Source organism: Bos javanicus, chromosome 23 (assembly GCF_032452875.1).
Source record: "Bos javanicus breed banteng chromosome 23, ARS-OSU_banteng_1.0, whole genome shotgun sequence".
NCBI classification, from domain to species: Eukaryota; Metazoa; Chordata; class Mammalia; order Artiodactyla; family Bovidae; genus Bos; species Bos javanicus.
Genome location: NC_083890.1, coordinates 27,186,618 through 27,214,273, shown reverse-complemented (window position 1 = coordinate 27,214,273; position 27,656 = coordinate 27,186,618). Strand labels below are relative to the sequence as shown.

Below are 27,656 nucleotides of genomic sequence, written 5' to 3'. Positions count from 1 at the left end.
GGGGATTTTGGCCCCACCCCCATGCTTTTCTCTGTCCCTCGTACCACAAGAAGAGCGAAGGTAGAAGGATTCTAGCACTGAGAGATCAAGGAGGGAGGTGAGGGCGGGCTGCAGACACTGGGTTGAAGCAGGTGGCAAGGAGGTAACCGGGAGATGGGGCAGTTGGAGGATCTAAGACACCCCTTATTCTGGGAAGTTCATGGGCCAGAGACGTGGGAAAATTAAAGGATTTCCGGACCCTCAGTGGCAAAGAGTCCTGGGGAGGAGTACTGAGTGACCAGGACTCAAGGGAAAGAAAGTTGAGAAATTAAGGTGCTGGGTCCCCGGGAGTCTGGAGGCAGGGCCAGGGAAAGAGGGGAGGGGGGTTAAGGATCTGGGAAGTGGGCGGGGATTGGAAGCGGACGGACGGCAGCTGCGGTGTTTCCGTGTTTCCGAGTTGCTTCCCAGTAGTTCCTCTCAGTTCCATTTCCAGTTGTTTCCAAGCCATTAAATTCTTTCCAGGCGAGATAAGGGTCCCGCCCGTCCCACCCAGGGTGTGTCACGTGTAGGGGGGAGGTTCAGATGGACAGAGCAGGAGAGCCTGGAAGGGGGATTGGAGCGAAGACGGAGCCCCTGTGCCCCTCTGGAGGCATCGCGCAGTCATCCCAGCCCCACTGAACCGTGAGTCACGGGTGCAAAGCTCTCTGCCAAGAATAAATTTTAGGATTCTCTCCACAGACTCCGTGCCCTTCCCAGACCTGGGAGTCCTAACTCTGCTCCATTGCTGCATTTCCTAAAGGCTGGAGACCCCCAAAACTCCCTCCCGGGGCCTTGCAATCCACCTGCTGCCACCCGGGGAGTCCCCATCTGGATGCTCAAAAAAGTTCCCTCAGGCACGTTCCTAGAGTTCTGGCTCAGCCGCTCCAGCCAGATCACTTGGGGTTCCACCAGCACTTCCATCCTGAGGTTCAGCCGGCCACCAGCTCATCCTGGCTTCTGGTTTCTCCCAGCCCCAACACCGCACCGATAACCGCCTCCACCTTGGTGCCGCCCCTGGTCCTATCCAAACCCGAGCATCCATCCTCCGTGCCCAACTCACACACACCTGCACTGACTCTCCCAGACACACCCTCCACGGGGAGTCCGGTCCTGGGTGCATGGTCTTATTTCCTCTGCCCCCGCAGAAAGTCCCTGCTCTCCTGCCAACCTTCACCTGGGGTTTGGGGGTAGAGGTCCCCACCTCTCCCGTCTCTTTTCCTGTCTCCCAGAGACGGAGGTTACTTCCTTACCTGAGTAACCAGCAGCTTCAATGTGTCTGTACCTGCTCTGTCCCGAACTTGGGAAGGGGGGTTCTCAGGGAAGGGTGGGTGGATGCCCCTTGGCAGCCCTGAGCTCCTGGTATATCCCCTTGCTCGTTCCCTGCAGCAGGGGCTCACTGAGCCGCGACCCGACTGTCGATCTGGGCAGCGACAGTGAGGAGGAGGGAGACTGAAGCCAGCCGGGGGAGGAGAAAGGGAGGACCAGCATGAGGTCAGGGAGGGGAGCGGAGATAGGGCAGGTCCTCCCACCCATCCGCCCCTGCCAGGCCCTCCCAACGTCATCATATGTCACCCCTCCTCTCCTCCCTCCGTCATCCCACCCACCTCCCTGTCTGGGATCACTGAGTCCCACAATACCCTCATCTCACCCCCTCCAGCCCTCATCCAACCTCCCCCATCCTTTCCTTATCCCACTTTTATTCTTCCTCCTCACCCTAATTTGTGTCCCAACTTGACACCCCCATCCCTCATATCATTTCTCCTTTTCCCCACCATTTCTCCACCTCTTGCTCCTGCTCTCTAACCTGTTTCCCCCTCTTCCAGCACCCCTTCCCACGGCCAGCCCCTCTCCCTCCTCGGAACCTCCTCCACCTCTTCCCAGCTGCCAAATTCCTCCAGCTGGGGTCTTGCCCAGCACCCGGTCCTTCATCCCCTTACCATTTATCTCCTGGCAGGGGCAGGCAGCAGAGAGGGTGGGTGGCAGGAGGAAGCCTCCCTCCCCAGTCTAGACTGCTCTCCACGAGGAGCCTTCTTGTCCCACCTCGGCCCCTGCCTGGCCCCACTGCTCCCACCTGCACTGTGTCCTCTTCTCGCCCCGTCTCTGTGCTGCCTCTCCCTGTCTGTACTGTTCAATCTCTGGTTCTCAGCTCAGGGATCAGTGCCCCCTTTTCATTCTTTCACCTGAGCAGCTTCCTAGAGAAATGGCAGATGAGGCTTGGGCACTGGCTGGACAAGAGTGTGGCCTGAACACCGAGACATAGACGACTTGGGAAAGGTGGGGTTCACAGGAGACAGGGAAGGGAAGCCTGAAAGTTAGGAGAAAGGTTTGGGGACGGAGAAAGAGTGAGAGCCAGGGGCAGACATGAGGGTGGGGGGCACATGGCATGCTGATGTTCTGGAAAGAGGAAGGGGACTAATTCTGTGCTGCAGCGGAGAAGCAGGGGTAGGGAGGGAGTTGTGGGCTTGAGGAAGAGGTCATTTCGATCTTGGGTAGAGATAGGAAGACTGGCCAGAGGGCAGAGTGGCAGATGCGCACATCAGGCTGCCGGGCTATCTCTCTGGTCTCATTTCCCCATGTGCTTTGCTCCCCTGATGAGGGGCTGAAGAAGAGACTTTTTCTGGATAAGAAATATCCAGGCTGAGGGAGGTTTCACGCAGATAAAGTTCTTTCCATCCAACCAGAGGGAGGTTTCACGCGGATAAAGTGCTTTCCACCCAACCACAAAATGGTGGCCCACTCCAGTACTCTTGCCTGGAAAATCCCATGGATCTCGGAGCCTGCTACTGTCCATGGGGTCACAAAGAGTGGGACATGACTGAGACTCCACTTTTCACAATCCTCACCATGGAGGCTTGGCCAAGTGACAGCTCGAGGGTGACAGGGAGTGCGGGAACCCGTTTCTTGACTCTGTACATCGTTGGGGCAGAGGTGTCCACAGGTCCCCAGGGTCTCGGGTGTGTTGTTTCTGGGGGGCAGGGCGCACTGGCCCAGCATGTGGCTCTGCGGAATGCCCCGTGAGCTCCTGGTGGCCGAGGGCGAAGGCTTGCGTGGGTGCTCGCATGGGTGTCACCGTGTGTGCCCGTGTGTCTGGGTGTGCATGTGTCTGTTTTTTTTTTTCCTGGCTTTGATAGGAAAGATGAAGTCAGCATCTTGGATAGAGTTGGGTTCAGCTTCCTTCCTCTGCCTTGGCCCGAAGCCCCCAGAGCCTGAAATAGGTAACAGTTTCCCTCAGCTTTCCATGCAGGGCTTGGGGGAAAGCACTTGAAAGGGTGGAGGGTCTAAAATGGCATTACCTGGCAAGAGCAAACTTGAGAGAATAGATTTTCTCTGATACTGCCAGATTCTAGTAATTCTAATGGTCATATCCTGCCCCCCTCCCTTTTTTTTGATCCTGTACCCTATATGTTGGTTTTATTTTTATCAGATTCATGTATTTTTCCACTGCACCACTAGGCATGTGGGATCCTAGTTCCCCCACCAGGGATCAGACTTGCACCCTCTGAAGTGGAAGCGTGGAGCCTTAACCACTGGACCAAAGTGTGGAAGTATAGTGGAAGTATGGTCACCGTAGGTATACTTGGTCCATGAGTGGCCAGAAGAGCCTGGAGAGAAAGGAGGACTGAAATGATGGCCTTGGGGTGTTCTGGAAGTCCACTTCTCAGGGGAGACAGGATGCTGGAGTCAGAAAAGGGTGCGAGATTCCAGACATTCACAAGCTCAGAAGGCATTCAAAGAAGCCGAAGCCACTGGAGGCCTGACAGACACAATTCCAGCTTCTGAGATAATCATTATCTAAAATGTGATCCACACCCTGGATTTCAGGCTCCTGGAGGAGCTTATGTCTTATATATATATATGTTTGCCTTTTATCAGAAAAGCACTGGGCCTTGCATAAAGCAGGTGCTTCATAAATGCCTGTCAACACTGAGTTGCCAAAGGACTGTGAGAGAAGTAAGTGGCAAGAGTGTCTGGCAGGGAGCCTCAGAGTGAAGGCAGGGAGTCCAGTGGTCAGTGGGGTCGCCTTCACCGAGGTGTCCCAGGCAGTGGACAGAAAGGCTGGGGTCTTACTGAGACCCGTTTGTGTGCTCTGGCTGTTCTCCAAATCCTTGGTCTAGGTGTCTTCAGCTGTGGGCCTCCATCCTTGAATGAACCTCCAAGTTCTTGTCCGACCCTCAGGAGGATGAGAGATAAAAGGTATACAGCAAGGAAGGAAAGGAGAAGCCGAGGAAGACAAGAGTAAGGGCAATTGAGGGCAAGGGCCTGAAGGATAGAGAGGGAGCGAAGAGGCCAGGGGCTGTGATCCAAAGAAGCAGTCCCAGAGAGGGGAAGATAGAAAGCAGTTGTGCTGGGCTTCCGTTTACAAAGCCCTTTCCCACACCGCAGCACTTTATTAATCCCACTTTATGCTGAGGAAGTGGGGGCTTGTAGACATTAATGGACTTGGCCGGGTGACTTTGCTAGTGGTGGTGAAGGTGGGCCTCAGGCCAGGTTTTCAGATTCCAAAGCCTGTATGGCTCCCCCTCCCCCAAGAAGAGCCCTAGAAAGATCGAAGACTTAGGGCAGAAACAAATGAAGGGCTTCAGGCAGGATTTGTTGGGGAAAGGTGGGTGCTCTCGATTTCTGAAACTTCTTTCTGCATCCAGTTATGATGTAGATTCAGTGGGAAGAAACTGCCAAGTCAGGGGGTCAACACTTCATTACTGAGACTGGGGGGTGGGGCGAGGTGGGAGGTGATGAGGAACGTGGAGAGCAAAAACTGATCCTGAGATGAAAGAGGGGGGAGAATTAAGAGCCTGGGCTGAAAAACAGGGCAAGAGAGCCACAGGAGGAACAGTTTGGACCCTTAAAACTTCCTTTGCCTGGAGACATGGGTGTGGGGAAAAGGGAGGAGGGAGGACATTTCTATCTCGTGACAAAAGAAAGTCACACAATTATTTTGTTCTCTGCTGTGGGGCGGGTGGGCGCCCGTATTTACCAGAGGGACCGGGGTCGCTGTAGCAACCACACATCTGGGCCCCGGAATCCAGATGTGCTGTATCCAGAAGCCATAGCAGAACGATGAGGCAACAGTGTGAGGCTCTCCAGTCCTGGCCCCACAGCTGGGAGAGGACCGAGCACTGGGGGAGGTGAAGGGAGACGGGGGCAAGGGGGCGGAAGGAGGAGAGGGCTGGAGCAGGGGAGAAGAGAGGAAGTTATGGAAGGGGGCAAGGAATGTGGATGAAGGAGTGGAAGCAGCCGGGGGAGAGGAGAGGACCCAGAAGAAAGGGAGCAGACTGTGAAGCGGAGGGGGAGGAAGGGAAAAACACAAAAACCTTGAGAAACCAGCAGATGAACAAAGGATAAAGGGTGTGAATGAGAAGGTGATAACTTGGGGCTGGGTAGAGGGCAGAGAAAGGCAGCAAACCAGTCTAGAGAAAAGAGAAGAGGGAGAGACAGTGGACGAAAGGCGATTCTGAGGAAGGAAAGTAACAGAACAGAAAGATACAGAGGGTCTGACCACAAAGGGGTCAACAGGACGCGCAGGAGTGACAGCACGTGGAGGTGGCCTTCAATGGGGCCGAAGCTAGAGATCAGCACGGGCCTGCAGGGAGGCAGCCAGACTGACCTGCTTTCACCCCCCATGGCACACCCACTCTCCACACCTCTCCTGAGCCTTCCTTCCCACCACCCAGGCCCTTGCCAAGACAGAGTCCTGGCTCACACCACAGTGCCAGCTGTGCCCTGCAAACCAGCCAGAGGAGCTGCATGCCACACCCCAGAGCCCCCTTCTGAGACGCCAGTACTTTAAGCACGCTCCTGAGCTGGCGTCAGGAAAGAGAGAAAGTGACGGGACAATGAAACAGTGATGGACCCAGATGGGATAAAAGTGGAATCGAGGAGAAAAGGACCAGGTGAATGGAGCAGGTGAGGAGAGAAAGCTGTGTCCACTGTAGACCAGGCATCCTGCACATCATCTTTCCTCCGCACATCAACCCAAGGAGTAGGCAGGAACACCCCGTTGTGCAGGTAGGCAACTAAGGCTCAGTGTGTGCAAGCAACCTACCAGTGTTAGTCACTTCGTCGCGTCTGACTCTGCGACCACATGGACTGTATCCCACCAGTTCCTCTGTCCATGGGATATACCCAGCAAGAGTACTGGAGTGGGTTGCCATCCCTTCTCCAGATCTTCCAGACCCAGGGATTGAACCCAGGTCTCCTGCACTGCAGGTGTATTTTTTTACCATGTGAGCCACCAGGGAAGCCCAAGATACCCACTAATAAAAGGCAAAACAGGAAATCCAACTCAGGTGCTCTGCCCGCAGAATCCTTGTTCTCCTTGCACGCACTGTCTGGATCAGGCTGGGAAGGGCTCCGGGGACCTTGGGACAGGAAGTGATGGTAGAAGAGCCAGGGCTGCCCTCTGGAGGGAGGAAAGGCCTAGTTCCTGGGGGCCCTAGGTTCCAGGTTGCCATAGTTACTTGGTCTGTTTTCACCCCAAACACAGTAATGGGAAGCAGGGGAGCCTGGCTGAACACGTGAGGTTCTTCTCCCGCTTTCAGGCCTGGGCTTGTGGCCCGGGCGGCCCCTGTCCAGTCATCTGGGCGTGGAGCCCAGGCCCAGCCCACGCCCTCCCGCTGACCCAGGACACTCCTGCAGGGCCAGGTCCGAGGTGCTGCTGGACAGGCGCCCCTGACAGGGAACCCCCAGGTTGAGGGAATCTTGGCCCCTCGCCTGTTGTCCTATTCTCCTTCCTCCTAATTAGAAAGCACAGCCTTTCCTGCTGGCCCCGCAAGTGTCCTTTTCTTTCAACTGGACTCTCAAGTCTCAGTTTCCTCCAGTTTGGGGCTAAGGAGATGCTTCTCAGCGTCCCTCTTCCCTCCAAACACTGCCTCCTTCTCCACTGTGGCTCCTCCTTTCTGGGCTCACAGCCCCTGGCCCCAGCTCCATTGTTTGTTCAAGCTGCTCCTCCTGGAAAGCTAGGGGGAAGAACCTGCTAGAATGCAGGGGACCCAGGGAGGCAGCCCGTTCACCCTGAAGGGCGTGGGGCCCCCTGTCCTTCCTGTTTACTCAGACACATTCCAGAATCTGCACTCTCTAGCCTGTCACACCATGGGACATCCCTCCCCCGCTCCCCACCAGACACCAGACATATCCCTCGCGCGTTACAGGGCTGGGGAGAAGGGGATGACGTGAGGTCTGTGATCACACACCCACTCCACCCCAGAGCTAGCCGTGTCCTCAGTGCTCGGCTCTCTGACACACCGGCCCTACAGCAGCCAAGTTCCCCCAAATGACCCATCACAAGCCAGGAAGGCAGGCACCATACCTTCAACTCCCTCCAAGTTGTTTATTTAATAATAAAAAAGAAGATATGCCCATACATCCACCTGACCTCCCTCTGCCATGCCTCATTGACTCCCAGGAACTAGCTCCAAAATGTAAAAACTTCCCTTGTCCCGCCTGGGGACTAAATTCCCAACTCCACCCCCCAAAACAGAAACATAAGAATAAAGAGTGTACTGGGGCCCACTCACCCCAAAACTTAACTTCACTCAGCACCCTCAAGGAAAGAAGCAGGGATTGGGGGTTCATAGAAATGAGAGGAGCTCTATATTCCAAAAAAGGGGTGAGAAGAGAGGAAAACTCCCACCCACCTCCAAATAAGTGCTTAACCCCCACATCCTGTCTTCCCTTTACAAATTGCCGCAAGCCCAGGGATCAGGACAATTCAAAACAGTCCCACTTGGTTGCTTCCACCCTTACCCCCCGGTTCTAAGTCAGTGTGAGTCATAGAGGTCAGAGATGATTGAGGTAGAGGGCTGATGGGCAGCCTGGTGAGCCTGGCTGGCTGCTGCAGAAGCTGGCAAGGGGCCACCTGTGGCATTGCCCGGGGTTGAGGACGGCTGTTTTCGTAGCGAGGGGGGCACTGTGGAGGTCTTGATGTGAATCACCCTGGTATCCATGACCTCACACTCGATCTGCATCATCTCCTCATAGTCCCCAGGGGGTCCCCGGCCTGACAGGGTCTCTGTGAGATGGGCAGAGTTAAGGGAGAGGAGAAGGGGAAGGCAGAGAGGTCAGAAAAGCAGAGGTGGACAGGGGGGAACGGGCAGTGATGGGCAGGCAGATCCAGGGGGTGTTCAGTGAGAAGGTAGGGATGGAGTTGGTGCGGGGAGAAGAAAGAAGTGGCAGGGGCGGGGTGGGGGTGGATGACAGTGATGAATGTAAAGTCGCAGAGGAGAGGATATCAAGAGAAAAAAGAGAAGTAAGACTCTGGCAGGTTCCCAGCCCACCCCGGTCCACAGCCCTAAGCACCTTCACCTAGGGAGGACCCACGTCTCATCTTCCTCCCATCAGTCTCCTGCATTTTGTTTTTCTCAAACGATTTCTGGCTTGCTCTCACCCATGTATCTAGCATCACTCTGGAATCCCTGCTCCTGTCATTTCCCCCCTCAACTCTTCATGCTGGATCTCCCCATTGGAACTTCCTTATTTCTCAATCTCAAGACCTGTCTCCACACTGGGCAGGGAAAGAATTACCATTGGGGGCCATAGCAGGCATCACCAGGGACATCTTGGGCCGGGAGGTCTTGTTGTGGCTGATGGCTGGGAGCAGCAAGTGGTCCTGGGGACAGAGGGGCCAGGCCAGGAGGGTGGAGGAAAAGGTGCTGACAGGCTCCCTGGCCCTGCTCTCCAGCCTCGACCTGCAGAGAGATTGCCGGGGAACCCAGGGTGAGGGGATGGGGCCCGCAGGAGAAACTCACCCTTCGGAAAGAGACAACGTAAAATGTGTCTTCCCGTCGGTCAATTGCATCCAGGAACTCGGGCTGCGAACGGTCTGGTTGGCGGTACAGCTGCAGCTGGCCCACGGAATCCCTGGACAGGTAGGAAAATGGGATTGGAGAGGAAGCAAGCCCAGGGACCAGTTCCCACTAGGGAAGAGGGGAGAGGGTGAGAGGGAGACAGGAGACCCCCAGGGGAGGAGGGAAGCATGAGGCCCTGGGGGCAGTGATGACGCACGCAGGACGGCTCCTTTAGAGGAGCCTTGCTTAATAAGTAAGTGCCCCTTCAAGACTCACCCTTCCGGGGGCCCAGGGGGGCGGGTGGGGACTGCCTGAACTGGAGGAGACTTCTTCCGCAACTGAGACTTCTGGAAGGAGAAGTATCTAAGGATTTGAAGAGGATGAAGGGAAAAGGGAAAAGAGAGACGGCCCCTACAAACTGACGCCACCTCACACCCACCCTCCTTCCCACCACCCCAAACCACTCACAACCCCTAGGATGTTTAGCCCTCATTTTCAAGTGGCCTTCCCTGAACCGGCCCACCCCCTCCTACCTGTTTCTCCTGGGCTCTCTGAGGTGTCTTCCGCCGGCCTCTCTGGTGGCGCTGGACCCAGCCACTCAGCTCGTCGGCAAGCCTGGGGAAGCAGAGGAGGGGGACACCTCCATGCCGGGCCAAGACGCCCACTCTTCTGTCCCGCACATCAGAGGGAAGGGGAGAGGGCACGGGGAGCTGGCGCTTCAGCACACAAGGTTAGCCAGGCCTTCGGGGAGGGGCCTCGGGACACAGGGAGGACGCCCCAGTCATGAACCCCCCTACCTCAGGGACTCGGTTCGGTTAAAGTGCCGGCAATCCGAGGAGAGGAAGAGCTGGTCCAGGTCTCTCAGCAGCAGCTCCCTGGTGTCCCCAGGGAAGGCTGTCAGGTTCCTGGAGTGAGGCAGAGAGGGGGCATGACCCAGGGTGCCCAACACTGCCCCGTCAATAGGAAAGGCCATGTTGGCATGAGAACAGCTCTGTTGCTGTGTATGTGCTCAGTCATGTCTGACCCTGTGTGAACCTACAGGCCGTAGCCCTCCAGGCTCCTCTATCCATGGAGTTTTCCAGGCCAAGAATATTGGAGTGGGTTGCCATTTCCTTCTCCAGGGGATCTTCCCCAACCCAGGGATCAAACGCGTGTCTCTTGGGTCTCCTGCACTGGCACGCGGATTCAACTGGGAAACCTGGCTCCCCCTCAAAAAGGAAAGGTAACTTTAGGGGAGAAGACACACTCAGCACCTCTAAAACAGAGAGGGCCCACTCCTCACCTGAAACTTGGGTGGCCAGCGGGGCTGGGCTGGGGCTCCTCAGGGTCCTGGAAGGGATGCTGGCGGGGCTCGGCTCCATGAACTGGCTCTTGTGCCGAGAACTCCAGCAAGTGTCTCCGGGGTCGAGACTCCCCTCTGCTCATCCGAGGAGAGATGGAAGCCGGAGGAGGCTCACTGATGCTGTGGATAGAAAAGGATGGAGCATGAGGAAGAATTCCAGCTTAACTGAGGGCCTGGGTAAGAGGGAGGGCTCTGCAGATAGCATGCCTGGTTCCAATTTGTGCTGCAAGACTGATTCTCTTCATCTGCAAGATGGACTGAGAACAGTCCCTACCCACAGAGCCAGAAAACACTAGAAAAGGAGCGTGCTTAACCGAGGGCCCAGAACTCAGTAAGCACTTAATATAGTCACTATGTTTATCAGTGTTCTCATGACCATCTCCTCCAGGACGTACCATTTATGACAGAGATGATGGAACATGAAGGGACTAGGGACTAGCTGGCTACACCATCAGTACCAAGGACACCAGAGCTGTCTGTGTGCAAGTAACGAAAGGGATTGTGCCTAAGAGGTAATCAAACGGCCGACAGGCAGGCTCCACCCAGACGGTTCTGGGGAGACGAGGAAGGTCTCACCTCACAGGCCCAAAGTTGAAAGCGATGAAGAGAAGGAAGACCATGACGCAGACCACCTTCCTGTTTCCAGACCCTAACTTGAGCTCGCTGTTCTAAGATGCAGAGGAAGAGAGAGGCCGGAGAGGGTGAGTCATCCCAGGGAGCCCGCACTCCCACTGGTCTCCCCAGGCCTCCCGGGTCTCACCTCAGTCAGCAGGGCCTCCAGCCGCCGGCGGAGGGCAGCATTCTCCCGCCGGAGCTGCTGGTTGTCGGCCAGCACGGCCTGCAGCCGGGCTTCCAATCCCTGCAGGTACTCTTTCTTCTTCCTGCGGGACTGGCAGGCTGACTCCCGGTTCTTGATCATCCGCTGCTGCCGCTTCAGCAGCTTGGCCTGGGCACCAGAGGGTCAGAGGGAGAGTGAAAGCAGGGCGGGGAAGGGGAAGTGCATCCCACCACCCCAGGGACTGACTACCCAAAATTCACGTGGGCCTCTCTCCTGCCTTCTTCACCTCTACATGCAGAGTCAGAGAGGGGTTCTTCCTCTCCGCTGAAACATTTTAGGGAAGGGGCCCTTCTCTCCACCACTTCCTACTCCTGTGCCTCAGAGCTTCGAGAAGTCGGACTATAGGAGGAACTTCCCCACCCAGGTTCTTGGTAGAACCTCAGTTCTTTTCCTTGATGAGTGGTCTTCCTTCTTTGCAATTCTCCTTTTTTAGGACCCAAAGTTTAAGCTTGCTATAGTAAGAGAACAGTTTACCTGGCTTTCCCCAAGGAAGCAGCCTCCCTCTTCTATAACACAGGATGACTCCTCTGGCTTTGATTTACTAAGACCACTCCCACTTCTCCATCTGCAGGGACAGCAAACCTGAGGATCCTAAAACTACATGGGGTTGATAAAAGGGGTCTACTCTGACCTGAGGATCATCTGATGGGCCTGCTTGCTCACTTTTTTGCTTCCTTCTCACTCCACAGTTCTCTCCCCTCCCCATTACTAAGCCTTCCTCCTCCTCTCCCCAGTAAATAACTTACATCCACCTCAGGAGGGCAGGAGTTCCCAGGCATAGGGGCTGGAACAATGCTCTTCCTCTCAGGCCGTGGAGGAGGAGGGGTCGGTCCCTCAGGCTGGACTCGAACAGTACCTTGGATGAGGACAACTGGGGACACTGGGACAAGTGGGCAGAAGAGGGAGGTCTGAGAGCTGGGAGTCAGGTGGTGTCCTTGTGCCCACACCCACAGCTGAGCACCCAAGGGTCAGGGCGCTGGAAGGCTGTGAGCTGCCTCCTTCTCTCCTTCAGTACCTGGGGGTGGCTGGACAAGGGGCTGCAAGAGGACGGTGGTGCTGGTAGGCACAGCTCTCGGGGGTATCGGGACAGTGGTTATCAGCATGGGTTTGGGCTGCAGTGATGGCTTCCGGGTGGGCAGGGCTTTGCCTGAAGGAAGGTGAAAGGAAAGAAGGAAGGGATGTCAGGACAACAGGCCTCTGGCCAGGGGCCCCAGCTGTCAGGAGATGCATTACCTGAGGAGCTGTCAGAGGACAGGCCCATGCTGATCTGGACAGCTCCAGGAGGGGGGCCGGGGACATCCCGCAGGAGACACCCCTGAGGGGACGGGGACTCTGTCTTCACTTCCAGGACCTCCTCTCCTATGAAAGCCTACATAGGGCATTCCAGAAGACATGCGAGTCAGGAAGAGCGCAGAGGAGGAGGAGCTGAAGAAGAGAAAGCCCTCACACCTCTGAGAGTCAGGAGGAACTCACACGCATGCTGGAGGGAGGAGCGGAGTGCATGCTCACCTGGCTGGGGGACTCCGCAGACAGCAGGGGAGCCTCCGAGTTGATGGAGGAAGATGGAGAGGCAGGCTCTATCTTAATCTGAACATCTGTGGGATGGCAGGATGAGACAAAGAGCTGGGTGTCAGATAAACACTGAAGGAGAAGAGGGCTAAGATGCGGAAATGGGAGACACAGTCACTTCCCCTTGTACCTGGAAGTAAAACTATTTCTGGCTCAGGAGGGCAATCCAGAGGAGGGGGACTGGAGCTGCTAACTTGCTGCCTCTCCTCCAACCTCTTTTCTCAGAAAGGACTCCCTTCTCCTTCCTTGGCCCCTCTCAGCTGGTTCTACCACTGCCAAACCCTCAAGCCTGCCCTTGCGTGTCAGCTGTCCCTTTCTTCTTCACACATCTTGTTCATTCGCATGGTGAAGGCCCACACAGGGAGATTCGGCTGCATTTTCATGGGCCCAAATTCCTGTCTGGCTGGATTTCCACCTCATCCTGGCCCAATGCAATCACGCATCACAACGCTGACAACTGCCTGGCCTGCATCTCTACCCTTGACTGCTCCCCTGCGCCCGGATTCTGACTCTCAAGCTGCCTGCTGGTCACTTCCATTCTCACGCCCCTCCATTCACCCAAATTCAACCGGCCTTAACACAGGGCTCACTGCTTGTCCCTTTATACAGATCTCCTTCCTACCGTCAGCCTTGAAAGCTCAAGTCACCTCTGAGCCTTCACAGCCTCTGTTAAATCTATCTGTAAGACTTGTTGATTGCCCCATGGAGGTTAACCTAGCTGAAGGCCAGATTCAGCTCCAAGGTCAATGATCCACTACTACCTCTGGTTCATAGCTTGGATTTTGATACCTAATTATAAGATTACCAATACTGCTATTTTAAAATCTCAAGTCTATTTATGTATTTCAATAGGTAATACACTCATATAATACAAGATCCCAAAGAACAAAGGGAAATTCAGTGAGAAGTGAATCTCCTTTCCTTCCTTGTCCACCAGCCATCCAGAACCTCTCCACAGAGGTGACCACTGTCTGAGCTACGTAACCATATATTAACCTTCATGAGACTCTCCAAAAGCAATGCCTAGGTCTTGTGCTTCATGTCTATCAAAGGGATGGGTAAAGTGCATGGGTGCCTGTGTGGTAAGTCATTTCAGTCATGTCAGACTCTTTGTGATCCCATAGACTGTAGCCCACCAGGCTCCTCTGTCCATGGGATTCTCCAGGCAAGAATACTGGAGTGAGTTGCTATGCCCTCCCCCAGGGGATCTTCCTGACCCAAGGATTGAACCCACATCTCTTATGTCTCCTGCATTTGGCAGGCAGGTTCGTTACCACTAGTGCTACCCTAGGGAGCCCAGGTAAAGTACAGGCCCTCAAAAAAATACCTATATATTAGAGGAGACTCTGACTCCAAGAACTCTATCCTTTGCAAAATCGTCAACAATCTTTTTACTAATATAGACTTTTCAATCCTTATTTTGTTTCTCCTCTTTGTAATACTTAATCATATGCTGGATATGAGCTGTTTGTCCCTCCAAATCCCTCCCCACCCTCCCCTGCCCTGCTCTGAGGCCCAGGAGGAAAACATGTGTGGCTCTCTTGTCTTCAAGCTTCTGGCTGAACTTCAACCAAGGGAAGGTAGTGCTAAGAAACCCTGAAGTCACCTTGAAATCAACAATCAACAAGTCCCACATTGAATTCATCATGCTTCCTGCCAGGAGGCTCCTGCTCCTGCAGTCGCTCTCCAGCGATTGGTACCCTCACCCACCGGGTGGCTGCCCTTGTTAGAAACCCAGGCACGTTCTTTCACCTCTGCTCATCTTTAATGCCCAGGAGGTCACTGCACTCATCCATTCTAATTCACTCTTTCTCAAATCTGCCTTCTTCTCAGCATCTGAGTATCTTACCTGACTAACCACATGGACCTCTTTCTTGGTCCTCCTTCTGCCTCCAGTCCTGAGTTTCTGCAATCCAGTGTCTACTTTGCCACCAGAGTCATCTTCCTAATCACACTGTTCTCCTGCCTGACTCTTCAAAGACACAGAACTGCCCACAGGAAAAAAGCTAAGAGTCCCTAAACAAGGTTTCTACCTGGCCCTGAAGCCTCTGAATTTCCAGGCCCTTCCCTACTCCCCCTCCTTACATCCACTCTAAAGAGATGCAGGTTCCTTAGGTTCCACACTAGTCCCTACAGTCTTCTTCTGGCTAATTCCAATCTATCTTTCAAAACTCAGCTCAGGAAACCCCTCCTGCATGAGTACATCCTTGATCTAGCCCCAGCTGGGTGAGATTCCCCCTCTTATGAGCCTCCATGGCACCCTGTGATAATCTCTACCCTAGAATTACCATACTTTAGTTGTCTTTCTCCCACACCATAGCATGGGATCCTTAAGTCAGTGAGGTGGTAAGGTGTTCTTCATCTTTGCAACTCAGAACCCTGTCCAGTATCTGGCATGGAGTAGATGCTCAAGAAATGTAGATGCTGAATAAACATGCAAGAGTAAATAGACTCAATAACACTTCTAAAAAAGCACAAATAATGTTACTTGTAGAATGCAGGAGCAGGTATATGGTATTCCAACTTTTCTGTCTGCTTGAAAATTTTTACAATAAAACCTTTGGAGGGAAAGTCACATATATAAATATGCCCTAAACTGTCTGCAAGTTTTTAAAAATGAAAAGCAACAGAAACAAGAAAAGAAAGAAAAATTATTCCCATCTCTTCAGTGCTGCCCTTACTGTGATTTCCTGAAATCCTCCCTCCTGCTCCTGGCCTTCCTCCTGGTTATCTGCCATCTCCCCTCCCCACCTCTCCTCCTTGTCCTGCTGACTGGACTCCCTCTTTACACAAACACACACACACACACACACACACACACACACACACACACACTCTCTCTATCTTGGTAAAGCCTGGGGATGATGCAGGCTATTATTACCTGAAGGATCATCAGAGGTGGCGCTGACATTGATCTGGATGGTTTCAAATGGGGATGTTGGATCATCTCCCAGGAGGCAGAGTGGGGGTGCCAAGGACTCTGACTTCACAACCAGCATCTCCCCTACACCAGGGGCCTGGGTAACAGTGAGGGTGAAGCAGGGGAGACAGAACAAGAAAGAAAACAAAAAGGACATGTTGAGAGTAAAAGCCAGGACAGACGCCTTATAGCTTACAAACCACCAGTTACTTGACATTCTGGTTTGAATGGTAGTCAGCATCTTGCTAAACTGTGTCTGGCCCCTTGTTCTCTTTCTGTTTTATTCCTAGGAAGGTGGATAAAGTCTCATGATCTCAAATATTGCAGTAGACAACCTGGACAAGAATAGTTCCAGAATTCTCAGTGGTTAACAACTCTCTTCTTCCCTGTTCCCCCACCCCACAATGGCTGCCACATTTCTCTCTATATTAAAAAACTCCATCTTCGATTCTAGAGAATCACGTGGAAATGTGAAAAATGAAGATATAAAAGAAATGGCAAAAGTAGAAAAGAACTTCCCCCCTGCACCCCATGACCTGCAGCCCACAAATCATTTCCTTAGCATCAACAGGGGAAGGCAAGGGAACTGAGTCCCTGCCACAGAGAGTAGGAGGGAGATGACTCTCTCACCTGGTTGGAGGGCTCTGTGGAAAGATGCGATGATTCAGAGCTGAGGGAGGAGGAAGAGCAGGGGGAGGATGGCTCAGACTTCACCTGGAGATCTGGAGGAAAACGGGCTAGAAAATAACCACGAAGCGGAGCCTGACAAGAGCCCAAAAAGCGCCCAAGGACATGGGGTAAAAACCCCTCACTGGGCAAGGGAGAAGGAGCACATATCAGGGGTCAAAGGGGGAGAGGAGTACACAGGCACTCAGGTGGAGGAGGCTTGAGGATAAGAGGAACTGCACAGTTTCTGGGAAACAATGGGACGGTGAGGGTTTCTCAAAGGATGAGGGAATCACAAAGGGTATCTTACCTGGGAAGATAGGCAGAGAGTCCCAGGGGGGTTCAGGAGGGCTGACGTCCATTCCCAGGTCCAGAGAGCTGCTGCCAAACTGAACAAGGGGGCCGGGTATTAGAAGGCAGAAGTGTGAGGATGAAGGGGTGCTCCAGCTGAGCGCTGGCTTGGGGATGAGTCCCAGGTTCTGCGACCACTCGCACCCACCAACGGTGAGAGACAAGGCTTGGGGAGCGATACCGGGACATCTTGCTCCGGACAACGGAAGAGCTCCGTCTGCTCCTCGGCCACTTCATCCAAGCCGGCGTACAAAGTGCTGTCTGCAAAAGGTGCGGAGGGTCGGGGGTCGGCCGGTAGCGCAACCTTCAGATCCTCACAGAGCCTCGCCCCATCCCTCATTGGCTCGGCTCGGCCAGACCCACCGCCCGCCCACTTGAAAAGTGATATAGCCGAAGAACTTCAGTCCCTCCTTCCCCAATCCCGGAACGATTCCACGTTTCCGCGGGAGCGGAGGTCTTCCCCGACTCCCGCATCCCCCAAAGCCCAACTAGCTCCTCTGTTCCACCCTTCTTCAGACGATCGATTCCGTATTTGCCCAGCCTTCCTCTTTGAGCCTCCGCTTCTTCCTACGTGCCTCAGGGGCACAGCAGGCCACAGCCCTATCCCTTCCCCGAGGCGCCTCACTCCGCGCACCCCAGTCCTCCGGGCTCAGCAAGTTGTCGGTGAAAAAGCGTGTCGGGTCCGCAATCTCGCTGAGAAGCATCAGCTCCGCCATCTTTCCCCCCACCCCCCAACCATGAGACGGTCCCCCCAAGGCCCGCCTCTTCCGCATCATCAACGAATCAATCGACTCTTAAAAAGGGAGGGGGGCGTCCCGGAAGTCCTTCCGACCAGTAAGAGGCCTGGGTACTGAGCACATGCGTCAATAGAAGAGCCGGTCGTACAGGCTGGGCCAATGGGAGCGCGGCAGGACGCTAACGCTTCAACAGTACTGGACAGTGAGGTTTGCGCATGCGCCAAACAGATCTCCGCCTGAAAGCGCCTAGGAAGTGTGGCCTTCGGTCTTTGGAGTTACGCCCTCTGCCCCAGAGTGTCCTAAATTTAGAAGTTTAGCTCATCGATTCATCTTCGGAGATGGACAAGCCCCCCCAAAACATAGCACACGTGACTATATAGCTTTTTAATGGTAAAAAGGGACGCTGAGACCACAGCTACCTCCCTTAGGAAGGCAGAAGCTTGGAGTGGGATATGGTGCAACTCTCCCTTGGTCCCCACCAAATCTCACAGCATAGACCACACTTCACAGGTTCCTGTCTCTTTTAAGGTTTAACTTTTAATCAGCCAAACATCTTGCGCAGTCCTTGAGCCAGCCCTGCATCCTGTTTCTTCCCCTGAATGATCACCTTTCCCAGCTCCTCCTGGGCTGCCCGGTTTTTGGGGTCTACGGCCAACACCTTCTTAAGGTCAGTCATTGCTTTTTCTAGGTTTCCAAGAGCAGCCTGGGCAACACCCCTTCGGTACAATGCTTTTATATGGCCAGGCTCCCGCTCCAGCACCCGGTCACAACTTTGGGCCGCCAAATGGGGCTGCCCTAGCAGCAACTGACAGGCAGCCAGGTTGGCGTGAAGTACAGTTCGTTCCGGAGGGCCAGGTGGGGGTAAGGTCAGCAGCAGCCGAAGAGCCCGTGCATAGCATCGGGCAGCTCCTTCCGGATTCCCCGCTCGAAATAATTCTGTGCCCCTTGCACGTTCTTCTCTGGCCAAGGCCTCCTTCTCGGTGTCCTCCAGCTCCCAAGAGTCTCGACCCTGAGTGAAGGAGGCCAGTGTGAGCCTGACAGGAAGTCCAGAGCGCCCAGGGAGCTGAAGCTCTGCCTCCTCGCCTTGACACATGGACTCCAAGCATTTCTCTATGAGCTCCCCCCAAGTTTCCTCCCTCCATGGGCCTAACCCCACAGTTAGTTCTGTCCAGCCCTCTGGCAGCCCTGACCCCAAAGGAAATCCAGAAGCCTGTACCGTGCAGCGGGAGCCCAGCTTGGGTTTGTCCAAGCCGTGACCACGGACTACAATCTTCTTGACAAAGCTGCCATCAGGACAGTACCAGAGATCAGAAGCTTGAAGGGGCTCTGACATCGCACTGGCTGATCCATGAGACTTAGCAGAGTCTCTTTCAAGTTCAGCAGGCAGTTTTTCAGTTTCCTGAGGATTCTCTAGAATTTGGCTAGCTGGATCTGGGCTCACTCTCAGCTCAAGGATTTCCGTAGGAGATTCTCCCCGATGCTGCCTAATCTGAGTAGGTAATTCAAGGTTCTTTTCCCCTTGTTGTTGCGGTTGACAGCTGTCCTTCTCTCCCATTGAATTGATTGGTGATGTATCCATTTGGGTGCCTGGCCCCTTCCACCGTGGGTAAACAGTTTTGGATAGAAAGGGATGGACCGAGTCCAGGTCAGCACCTGATTTGAAAAAAAAAAAATCAAAGCAATGCTATTGGCAGAAATTTTATTTAGACTCCTTTTCCGTCCTTTTGGGACTCCGGACCGTGGTCCTCAAAGTCCTCTTTTTTTTTTTTTCTTTCCCGAATCTCTGTCGGGTCCAGTCTCCCCTCCAACCCCGAACTACAAGTTCCACAATTCCCTGCGGCTTGGGTAGCCATTCCCAACTACGGACACCCGATCGAGTCAAAAAATACCTGGGGGGGGCCGAAGCGCCTCGCCTGATGGCAATAGCCAGACCATTCAAATCACCTCTTCTTCCGAAGCCAAGTGCTACTGAGTACTGTCGTTGGAGTCTTTCCCCAGGTGGAGAAGATGGAAAGGGGAGCCAGGGGACAGCTGGACAGAGACACTGACAGCTAACCCTGGAGCCCGAGAGACAAGAGAATCTAGTCAAATTCCTGGCAGCCAATCGGGAGGAGGGAGAAGTCTGATTAAGCCCGCCTTTTGGACGTTACATCATTTCCCCCACTGACTCACCGCCACACCCCAGCGAACGAGAAGCTCCAGGCCTTTGCGACCAGACTAGGCCAAATCATACCGAGCTAGGCGAGGTACGACTGCGTCAAAGTCTGGAGAAGGTCTGGAATGGGAGATTGGGCCCATAGAGGATATAATGGGGAATGCTGGAGCTGGGGTGGCTGATCGCGGCTGTGACCAGTCCTTTTGTCTGGCCACCTAAAACCCACGTGTGCTATTCTATTAATACTTGCCCCTACATTTAGCTTAGACAGTAAAGAATCTGCCTGTAATGCAAGAGACCAGGGTTCAATCCCTGGGTCATGAAGATCCCCTAGAGAAGAAAATGGAAACCCACTCAAGTATGCTTGCCTGTAAAATTCCATGGACAGAGGAGCCTGGCATGTTACAGTCCATGGTATCACAAAGGGTCAGACAGGACTGAATGACTTTCACTACATTTGGGACAGCCGGTCAGAGTGGCCCATCCTGTCCAAGGTCCTTCAAAATAAACCCTGGAGGAATTCCCTAACAGTCCAATGGTTAGAATGCTGAGCTTCCTCTGCAGGGGGCTGGGGTTCCATCCAGATGAGGCTTGCCTTACCTTTGCCTCATGTTCGTTAATGCCTTTTGAGCTCTTCTTCCTCAAAGAATCTTATAGACAGTGCTTTTCAAACTTTGATGACCCCACACATTATCTGGGGAACTTGTTAAAATGCATGTTCTGACTTAGGAAGTCTAAGGTGGGACCTGCTACTCTGCATTTCTAACAAGCTCTTGGATGCTGCTGCCGGTGGTCCATGGACCACACACATTGAATAGTGTGACTCTAGAATAATCTCATCCTGTTCTTTTGACCTTTTAGTCTGTGTCCTTTTAGTTTTTCAAGTATTTTGCATATGCATATGTCCTCAGTTGTGTCCCACTCTTTTGTGAACCCATGGACTGCAGCCAGCCAGGCTCCTCTGTCCATGGAAATTTACAGCCAAGAATACTAGAGTGGGTTGCCATTTCCTACTCCTACGTTTTACATGTATAACTGGTATAACCTGATCCACTGGACGTACCAGTGGAAAAACCGGTCCTCCTCTTCCTAATAAAATATGTAGGTCTCTATTGTGATTCAGGCTTGTTCGTCCAGCTCCCTGCACAGGCAGGCTATGACAGCTCTTCAGGGAAGGAGAATTCCATTCTTAGTCCTCACTTTGGCTCCCTCTTCAGTTTGCAATTGTTCAGTTCACAATTGTGTCCCAGACTAAAGGACCGTGCCAGGACAGCCAGGAGGGGAGGTAATGTCATCATTAGCCACAGACTTGTGTCAAAACAGCCCTCTCCATTTTGTGTTGAGTCTCAGATCACTAAATTAGACCTTTTTTCCCTTCAAGCTTTATTTCTAGGTTCTGTGCTGCTGCTGCTAGGCGACCGACTTCAGCAGTCGTGTCCGACTCTGTGCGACCCCATAGACGGCAGCCCACCAGGCTCCCCCGTCCCTGGGATTCTCCAGGCAAGAACACTAGAGTGGGTTGCCATTTCCTTTTCCAATGCATGAAAGTGAAAAGTGAAAGTGAAGTCACTCAGTTGTGTCCGACTCTTAGCGACCCCATGGACTGCAGCCTACCAGGCTCCTCCGTCCATGAGATTTTCCAGGCAAGAGTACTGGAGTCCACTTCAACTAAGGCTAAATATTCTGATTCTTGGAATCCTTATGTTCTTGTTGAAAACTGATCTACCTTTTCTCCCTCCCTGCTCCATTTCACGGATTTCTAGGAAAGACAGAAAGTCTAGAATGAGTCACAGAAGATTTGATTACATCCTGATCCCTGGACAAAGATTGCTAATTTGTATTATGGGTGCCTTAATTGAGAGGTCCACTCCAATGACCCTTCAGAGATTAGCTTCTCTCAATTAAAAAAAAAAAAAACTACTCTGCTACAAATGTATTGCTTTGTAATGGTCTCTTACTGTTTTGTGTGTATATGTTTCAGTTCCAACAGATTCCACAAGGCATGGGTCTTGCCTCTATTTCTTTTCTTTTTTTTGAGGCAAGGAAAGCAACCTTAGTTGGAAAGCAGCAGACCAAGAAGATGGCAGACTAATGTCTCAAAATAACCATCTTGTCAAGGTCTAGATGCCAGTTTGTTTTATAGAACAAAGAGGGAGAGGAGATGAGGAAGTAAAGTAAAAAGGCCATTTTCCTTTAAAATAGGAGGGGATGTGTTAATTTCTTCTTTTTTGCAGCCATTGACAGGTGGACTGGGTCAGACCGTCTCTCTGTGAGCTGAATAAAGTGCCTCTATTTCTTTTGCGTTTCATCTCCTTCTCCATTCATTCATTCAACAAATATTTATTGAGCACCTCCTATGTTCTAGACAGGATGCTGGGAACTAGGGATACATAAATGAATGAGACAGAGACAGTCCCTATTCTCATGGAGCTTATAGTTGGGGCATGGAGAATAAGTTGTATGAAGAAGTGAGAGATGCTATGAGAGTGGACGAGGGGTGAGGGAATATCCCTTGAGGATGAGACGTTTTTTACTTTTGGTTGAGCCTCGGAGTATTTTGGGATCCTAGTTCCCCAACCAGGAACTGAACTCACACCTCTGCATTGGAAGTGCAGAGTCTTAACTACCGCACTGCTAGGAAGTCCCAAGGATGAGACACTTTGGTTACCATCTAAAGAATGAGTTAGAACTGAACCTCTGAGAACACAATAGACCACATACTCAGAAACACTGAATTAAATGTTTAACTTTGTCTCTTTGGGTGGTCCCTTGTCATCATTGTGACTATATGTAAAAAACAAACATAAGGGACTTCCCTAGTGTTTCCGTGGTTAAGACTCCAAGCTCCCAGTGCAGGGGTCATGGGCTCGTTTCCTGGTGAGGGAACTAAGAGCTGTGCGACTTCACCAAAAAGAAAAAAAAAATGTTGAAAACAAGCAAATACGTTAACAAAGGCCCCAGACCACTAAAGATAGTAATCAAAATCACCCAGGAAGAAAATATTTTTATTTTTAAAAAGATGACCCGTTAAAATGAAAATGAAAAATTTAAGTTTTAAAAGAAGACTGAAAAGTCTGCATTCATGGGTCTGTAAACGCCCCCTGTTCTCAGCTTGAGAAGCACAGGCCTAGGAAGGGGTCAAGATATGAAGACTCAGAAATGGGAAATAGTATCTGCTGTCCCCCTAAAGCGTTACAACATGGAATGTTGACGGACACACTGCTTGCTCTCTCAGTTTCCCTACCCTTGCATCCTGTATTCTAGGGCTCAGTTCTCTGGAGATAGTCACTAAGGAATGAAAGAAGAGAAGCCTGGAGGATTATATCCCCAGGCCTGTCTAGAGATCATTGGATCTCAGAAGATCTGGCCTTATTCTACTGCTCTCCTTGCCTGACCCCATAAAGGCATTGTTTCCCCTTCATCAGAGACTAATCCTGGGAATTCACTGGTGGTCCAGTGGTTAAGACTCCCACTGCAGGGGTCACAGGTTCAATCCCTGGGAAAATAAGATTCCACAGGCTGCTCTGGTGCAGTCAATAAATAAATAAAGACCTGATCTGATGGGAGAATGCAAAGAAAGGTTCAGGAGCTGGTGCAAAGTAATTTGTGAGCTGATTGTTGTTACATGTTGTCTTAACACACAGAGCCCTTTAACAGGTGAAGTTCCATTCTGTAAGCAGATAGAGTAGGGGTGGTTCCCAGAAGAAAAGAACCAGATAACAGCTTTTTAACATAAGAGAAGCCATTTTAGCCCCAAGCCATTTTGTTATCTAAGCCTGGCCATAATGCTTGCCCTTGAACAAGTCTCAGTAATAATGATCTTACGAGAACAATGACTGTTAGTGATCTCTGAGAGACAGCAGTGAGTGGTCCTAAAGACAGATCTTAGTTCCCTGCCCAGGAATTGAACCTGGGTAATCTAGATGAGAAAGAATCCTAGCCACCAGACCAGCACAGGCTAGAGATTAGAAGCAAAGTGACCCTGGCTCTTTATCCCCCTTTGAAAGCAAGAATGTTTCAAGGAGGCAAAAACTGTAAAAACAGATACAAAGTTAAAGAGAAAGCACAACAAGGGGGAGAGCACACAGAGGGAAGCAGTCTGTTTAAGACTGAAGGGAGGCAGAAATACATATTCAAAGAGGAATGCTGGGGTCCTGAGTGAGGAACAAGCAGGAAAGAGGTGAATTAATTACTTATATAGGATAGTCCTTCTGGCTGTCTGTTTACATTTGGCCAATTGTCTTGTCTCTTTCCTCACACCTAACTGGTCCTTGGACACTTATCAAGATACATGTACAGCTTTTTGCTAAGATAGCTCCCACCACAGAGGTCTGTGGGTGCATTTCCACACTAATTATGGGATGGGGCCTCCTCCCTTTTCGACCCCCAAGAAGCCTTCCTCTGCATGTGCAGAAAGGAAAGTCTTCCTTGACCTCAAGAGTGGGCACCTTATCTCTTTAGCAGGGCTCAACTTTTTTTCACCAGTTTTGTACTGAGTGTCTGGGTGAGAACAGAGCTTGAATTTTACTCCACTTGACAGACGCCAGCCCAGGAACCCATCACGAGCCTACCTCATTACCAGGCAAGAGAAGTAACAATAGCAAAGAATAAATCAATCATAAAGACTTCCAGTTCTGTTTCAATGATATGAATTAGCCAGAAGCACTTTCTTGAGCTGCTTTTCGTAATTCAACACCCCTCACAAGTGCTCAACCACCAGATCAACTAGTACCTGAAGGATGCTGATGCTTCTGACCCTCATGGCTTCAGTCAACTAAAGCTGTTGACCTTTGCCCCAATTCTATACTGAATTCTCCTCTGTTCAAATCCCTTCAAGAATATGAATAATAGGGCTTCCCTGGTGGCTCAGTGGTAAAGAATCTGCCTGCCAATGCAGGAAACACAAGTTTGATCCCTGATCTGGGGAGATCCCACATGCTTCAGAGCAAGTAAGCCATGTGCCACAATTACCGAGCCTGTGCTCTGGAGCGGAGAAGGCAATGACAACCCACTCCAGTACTCTTGCTTGGAAAATCCCATGGATGGAGGAGCCTGGTAGGCTGCTGTCTGTGGAGTTGCACAGAGTCGGACATGACTGAAGCGACTTAGCAGCAGCGGCAGCAGTGCTCTGGAGCCAAGGAGCCTCGACTACTGAAGTCCATGTGCCCTACAGCCTGTGCTCTGCGACAAGGGAAAACACTGCAATGAGAAGCCTATGCATTGTAACTAGAGAGTAGCTGCCACTTGCCACAATTAAAGAAAAGCCCACGCAGCAATGAAGATCCAGCACAGCCAAAAATAAATTAAGAAATAAAAAAACTTTTTTTTTAAAGAAAAGAATATGCATACTATGCCCAAGTCCCTTCATGAGTATGCATGTACCCTTATCTGAAAACTTCCTCAGTTTTGCTGTTCAAGAAGACACAACTTTGGGAAAGATCCCCAGTGTTCTCCTTACCTGCTATAAGTAGTAAATTCTTCCTCCTACCAGTCCTTGGCTTGGTTGTGGCTTTTGGATCAACACCCACCAAGAGATGAACCCAGTTTTGGGGTAACAATTCTTTTATCTATTCAGTAATCTTTATCTTTACTGAGTACTTAGGATTAGTCAGTGAGCCATGGAGATAAATACAAAACTCCCCATCTGAAAGAGGTAGAGAGTTATAGTTGACAAAAGCTCCAGATGAAAGGCAAAAAGTGACAAGTGGCAGGGAACTTATTTCCAACTGGAGGTGATCTGAAAAGGACTTCAAAGGGTTGAGCCTTGGAAAGTGTTAGTTGTATCCAACTCTTTGCGACTGCATGGACTAGGCTCCTCTGCCCATGGAATTCACCAGGCAAGAATACTGGAGTAGATTGCCATTCCCTTCTCTATAGAATCTTTCTGACCCAGGGATGGAACTCAGGTCTCCTGCACTACAGGCAGATTTCTTTTACCATCCGAGCGACCAGGGAAGATGGCCATAATTTTGACATGCAGAGATTGATTTACTGCAGGTGGAGGAAGCTGCACAAGATAGGAGGTAAAAGAAAAGAAAAGCTGTTTTACATCCATGTTATTCATTTCCAGCTTGTCAATTTCAGCATCTCTTTATACCCGTTTCAGCATCTCTTTATACTGTCATCAGGCATCAAGCTGACTGGAAGTTTTTACACCCTCACATTCCCCTGCATTCCATACTCATCACATGGAACCATATGCTACACTTATTCTCTGTCATTTATCATCAGAATAAGAGACAAAAATTCTAGTTTTCCAAAGGCTAAATAAATTTTCCCTTCTGTTTAGCTTTGGTGGGTTCTGTGGTTTTTTAGTTCTGCTGGGATTTATGTCAAAATAGTTCCTCTCTCCTCTCTGCTTCCAAACTATTTGGCTTGTGCTTCCCTTATAAGTAGGGTTTTCAGGCAAGATGAGGCAGTGAAGGGCAGCCTTTCCATAATAAAATATTAAATTATGAAAGATGCTGTGTATGTGTACCAATGTGTGACCATGCATTATGATCACAATGCTACCAGATATTGCTCTATGTGTCTTTTGTGTATTACCTCATTTCTTCTCACACAATTCCATGAGCTACTTATTCAGTCCCTGACCAGGAATCAAAACTGCATCTCTTGCAGTGCAGTGAGGAATCTTAACCACTGGACCATCAGGGAAGTCTAGATGGTGCTGTTTTTAATCAAATGATGAGGGAAAGCCTCCTTGTAAAGATGACATTTGTTCAAAGATATAAATGATGTCAGGGAGCAGGCATGTAGATATCTGAAGAAATAGTATCCAGGGTGAGAAAGACACAAATGCAGAGACCCTGAGGCAAGAAGGAATTATATTTTTATATTAAATCATAGCTGCTAGAAGAAGAATAATGGGTCCAGAGTGGATGAATCAGAGTAAGTGAGGAAAAGAGTAGGAAGGGATGAAATCAGAGAGGCGGGGAGAAGCCAGGTCTGGTAGGTCAAGGTACAGGTTTTGTTCTGAGTGTGATTGGGAGCCATCAGAGGGTTTGAGCAAGGTGAGTGATATTATCTGGTAATTTAAAAGATCACTCTGGTTTCAGCATGAAGGAAGGACTATGTAAGTCAAAAATAAAAGCAGAAAGTCCAGTTAAAGGGCTAGCCAAGAAACAACAGCAGCACAGGAGCTTGGATTAAGGTAGAGGACAGGGCCAAGGACAGAGGCCTGAGCCTTCTATTATTTAGGAGTTTGAAGAGTCAATGAAGACTGAGAAGTAGCAAATAAGGAACTAGTGTATACTTTCTTAAATTGGATCCAGAAAGAATATTCAAAGTGAAGAAAGCACTTCAAGGAGGAAGTGATCAACTGTGTCAAATGTTGCTAATGGTTCTAGAGCAGACTTTCTCAATCATGGCACATATATATTCTAAAGTAATTAAACATCTTTCAGCTTAAGGACTAAATCTGGCTATTGTTGAAGCTCCCTATGTATCTCTCTCCAATTAGAATTCTCCTGGCTGGGATGGGTGGATGGGAGAGGGATGGAGTGGGAATTTGGGATTAGCAGGTGCAAACTATTATATATAGAATAGATAAACAAGATCCTACTGTATAGCATCAGATCAGAACAGATCAGATCAGTCGCTCAGTTGTGTCTGACGCTTTGCAACCCCATGAACCGCAGCACGCCAGGCCTCCCTGTCCATCACCAACTCCCGGAGTTCACCCAGACTCATGTCCATCGAGTCAGTGATGCCATCCAGCCATCTCATCCTCTGTCATCCCCTTCTCCTCCTGCCCCCAATCCCTCCCAGCATCAGAGTATTTTCCAATGAGTCAACTCTTCGCATGAGGTGGCCAAAGTACTGGAGTTTCAGCTTTAGAATCATTCCTTCCAAAGAAATCCCAGGGCTGATTTCCTTCAGAGTGGACTGGTTGGATCTCCTAGCAGTCCAAGGGACTCTCAAGAGTCTTCTCCAACACCACAGTTCAAAAGCAACAATTCTTCGGCGCTTAGCCTTCTTCACAGTCCGACTCTCACATCCATACATGACCACAGGAAAAACCATAGCCTTGACTGGATGAACCTTTGTTGGCAAAGTAATATCTCTGCTTTTGAATATGCTATATGAATATGGTCATAACTTTCCTTCCAAGGAGTAAGCGTCTTTTAATTTCATGGCTGCAGTCACCATCTGCAGTGATTTTGGAGCCCAGAAAAATAAAGTCTGACACTGTTTCTACTGTTTCCCCATCTATTTCCCATGAAGTGATGGGACCAGATGCCATGATCTTCGTTTTCTGAATGTTGAGCTTTAAGC

General features: G+C 51.1%; 3 protein-coding genes and 1 long non-coding RNA gene across 15 annotated transcripts in view; 1 reads left to right on the top strand and 3 right to left on the bottom strand.

The window, feature by feature from the left end:
* Positions 1 to 1,479, bottom strand: part of TNXB (tenascin XB) — a 56,268-nt gene extending 54,789 nt beyond the window's left edge. For 2 of the 5 annotated variants that reach the window (XM_061398512.1, XM_061398513.1), the window contains exon 1: positions 1,269 to 1,479. The gene's annotated coding sequence lies outside the window, so the exon portion shown is untranslated. The remainder of the gene's footprint in view (positions 1 to 1,268) is intronic. The other 3 variants (XM_061398514.1, XM_061398515.1, XM_061398516.1) reach the window with 3 other exon arrangements.
* Positions 31 to 15,918, top strand: LOC133236481 (uncharacterized). Of its 2 annotated transcripts, XR_009732904.1 has the most exons (4): positions 429 to 660; positions 8,817 to 8,882; positions 9,843 to 10,844; positions 15,761 to 15,918. It is a non-coding gene; the product is annotated as an uncharacterized LOC133236481 (long non-coding RNA). The 2 variants fall into 2 exon arrangements; XR_009732903.1 differs by having other exon boundaries at positions 31 to 660; positions 9,843 to 15,918.
* ATF6B (activating transcription factor 6 beta) lies at positions 7,322 to 17,206 on the bottom strand. Of its 6 annotated transcripts, none has more exons than XM_061398518.1 (18): positions 17,122 to 17,206; positions 16,636 to 16,748; positions 16,447 to 16,525; positions 16,101 to 16,207; positions 15,432 to 15,567; positions 12,491 to 12,576; positions 12,215 to 12,350; positions 11,997 to 12,128; positions 11,728 to 11,861; positions 10,904 to 11,089; positions 10,720 to 10,811; positions 10,084 to 10,263; positions 9,599 to 9,706; positions 9,335 to 9,416; positions 9,078 to 9,148; positions 8,763 to 8,874; positions 8,539 to 8,623; positions 7,322 to 8,026 (listed from the first exon to the last, which is right to left on the bottom strand). In XM_061398518.1, exons 1-18 carry the CDS (start codon positions 17,201 to 17,203, stop codon positions 7,776 to 7,778), a joined length of 2,172 nt encoding a protein of 723 aa, XP_061254502.1. In that variant the 5' UTR covers positions 17,204 to 17,206; the 3' UTR covers positions 7,322 to 7,775. The 6 variants fall into 6 exon arrangements, with proteins under 6 accessions (XP_061254502.1, XP_061254503.1, XP_061254504.1 ...); XM_061398519.1 differs by having other exon boundaries at positions 16,101 to 16,192; XM_061398520.1 differs by having other exon boundaries at positions 16,669 to 16,748.
* Positions 17,207 to 17,741: 535 nt separating this feature from the next.
* On the bottom strand, positions 17,742 to 19,202 carry FKBPL (FKBP prolyl isomerase like). Of its 2 annotated transcripts, XM_061398527.1 has the most exons (3): positions 19,114 to 19,202; positions 18,441 to 18,877; positions 17,742 to 18,233 (listed from the first exon to the last, which is right to left on the bottom strand). In XM_061398527.1, the coding sequence occupies exons 1-3, from the start codon at positions 19,157 to 19,159 to the stop codon at positions 17,766 to 17,768; spliced, it is 951 nt and encodes a 316-aa protein (XP_061254511.1). In that variant the 5' UTR covers positions 19,160 to 19,202; the 3' UTR covers positions 17,742 to 17,765. The 2 variants fall into 2 exon arrangements, with proteins under 2 accessions (XP_061254511.1, XP_061254510.1); XM_061398526.1 differs by having other exon boundaries at positions 17,742 to 18,877.
* Positions 19,203 to 27,656: the final 8,454 nt, after the last annotated feature.